Below are 1,711 nucleotides of genomic sequence, written 5' to 3'. Positions count from 1 at the left end.
GCTGGGAGGCAGCAAACAGTTGCTGCCTCCCCACCCCAGCTCCAGCCCCAAAGGGCACAGGGTTGGCACCTGCTGCCTTGCCAGGGCCAGGGCGAGGGCCTGCGCTCCTGGCCCTGCTGCCCTCCCCTGGGCCCTCCAGAGCACAGCGTGTGACCCAGAGTGGCAGTGCAGAGGGACCACACAGGGAAGCTGCCTGCTGCTGTAAACTCCGTACTGCCAGGTCACACTTCCCCTGTGTTCATGGGAGCAGCGCGGGCAGCACACAAGGTTGTGCCCCTTGCTGCTGCCCCTGCCTGCAGGGGAAGTGTGGCCAGGGCAGCGGGAAGCTAGGAGTAGCAGGCAGCTACCGTGCCGGATTCCAGCGCTGCTCTGCAGAAGCAGTGGTGAGGGCAGCACAGAAGGGAACACTGCCCCCACCTGTTGCCTCCTGGGAGCCCAGGGCTGGGAGGCAGCCAGGGCCAGGGAGGCAGCACCTGGCCCAGGTTCTAGGTACCTGCTGAGAGCCACAGAGCACAAGCAGGGCTGGGGGGGTGCACAAGCAGGGCATCCTTCCATATACCCCCCACCCTTGTTTTGTTTTTCTGGCATGCCGGCACTCTGGCACCTTCCAAGGTAGACATTGTGGGCTTTTTCGGCGCTCCGGCCAAAAAACGTTGCCTACGCCTAAGCTATTCAATGTCCATCAAGTTGACAGCATGCATCAATTTTCAAGGGACGAAGTATTTACAACATGACGGGGCTCGGCAACTCACTAACTCAGAGATGCCGAGGAGGTGAAATTAGCTCCTTCCAGCACCAGCAACATAAAGAGACACTTGCATAGGACACCTGCTCTGTGGCTGTGCGGCAAAGTTCAGTTTCCATTTCAACATGGTGCATAAATTATTCAACAACAGGTGCTAGGTAGAAGCAAACAAGCATTAGAAGTTCTTACCATGCGGTGGTCCAGAACGCCATACTGTAGTGGGGCGTGGTGGTTGTCCTGGCTGTACAAGTTCTTGCTAACCACCTGGATGTGGGCCTGCTGGCGCATCTCCTCGGGAGACTTCATCCCAAAGCAGATATGGCTTCTAGAATGGGAGAAGCCGTCACAAACCTTTATTTTAGAGCAGATGGGCAGAGGCAGCCGGAGCAACAACATGGGCACAGCAAGCTCCACCCCCACAGTACCAGGCACCGGCTGTGATCAAGCTTTTCATTTGCCAAGCCGAAAAGCTACAACTCTGTCTTGGGTTCTGCAAGCGGGTAGCCTAGAAGCACAGGCTATGAACAGGCAACCAACAGTGGCTTTTTCCGCCTGCAGTTGCCCCAGGCAGGGCTCAAACCCCAAAGAGGCCGCCAGAAGTGCAAGGATGCCTTGGCCGGTCACCGAGGAGCCAGCGGAGATGTGCAGCGCTCGGGCATGGGGGCTCCACAGTGAAGCAATAGGGACCAAACCGCGCAGCTCTTCCACCCGCAGGGATGGGAAGGAACCCCCGGGCAACCGGACGCGTCCCTGGCACCGCCACGCTGGGGCAGGGACGCGCGTGGGACACGACACACGCGCCCCGCTGTGGGTCACTCACATCTTCTTGGCCACGTCCGTCTCCCTGAACTGCTCCTTCACCATGGTGGCAGTGCGGGGGAGAGGGGACGAAGGAGGCGAGACCAGATAGGTAGTACTAGAGAGGAGCGCAGAACACAACACCGCACTGCAACCAGGCCCAGCCCC

At 59.3% G+C, this 1,711-nt stretch overlaps 1 protein-coding gene across 1 annotated transcript in view; it reads right to left on the bottom strand.

The window, feature by feature from the left end:
* POLR3A (RNA polymerase III subunit A) overlaps nucleotides 1-1,705 on the bottom strand; it is a 56,177-nt gene extending 54,472 nt beyond the window's left edge. The window contains exons 1-2 of the mRNA XM_006018486.3: nucleotides 1,566-1,705; nucleotides 935-1,070 (exon numbers count right to left, since the gene is read on the bottom strand). Of these exons, the coding sequence (XP_006018548.1) occupies nucleotides 935-1,070; nucleotides 1,566-1,609 (180 nt within the window). The 5' untranslated portion in view covers nucleotides 1,610-1,705. The remainder of the gene's footprint in view (nucleotides 1-934; nucleotides 1,071-1,565) is intronic.
* Nucleotides 1,706-1,711: the final 6 nt, after the last annotated feature.

The sequence above is a fragment of the Alligator sinensis genome, unplaced genomic scaffold (assembly GCF_000455745.1).
Source record: "Alligator sinensis unplaced genomic scaffold, ASM45574v1 scaffold188_1, whole genome shotgun sequence".
In the NCBI taxonomy this organism is placed as follows: Eukaryota; Metazoa; Chordata; order Crocodylia; family Alligatoridae; genus Alligator; species Alligator sinensis.
This window is presented reverse-complemented; position numbering and strand designations above follow the sequence as displayed.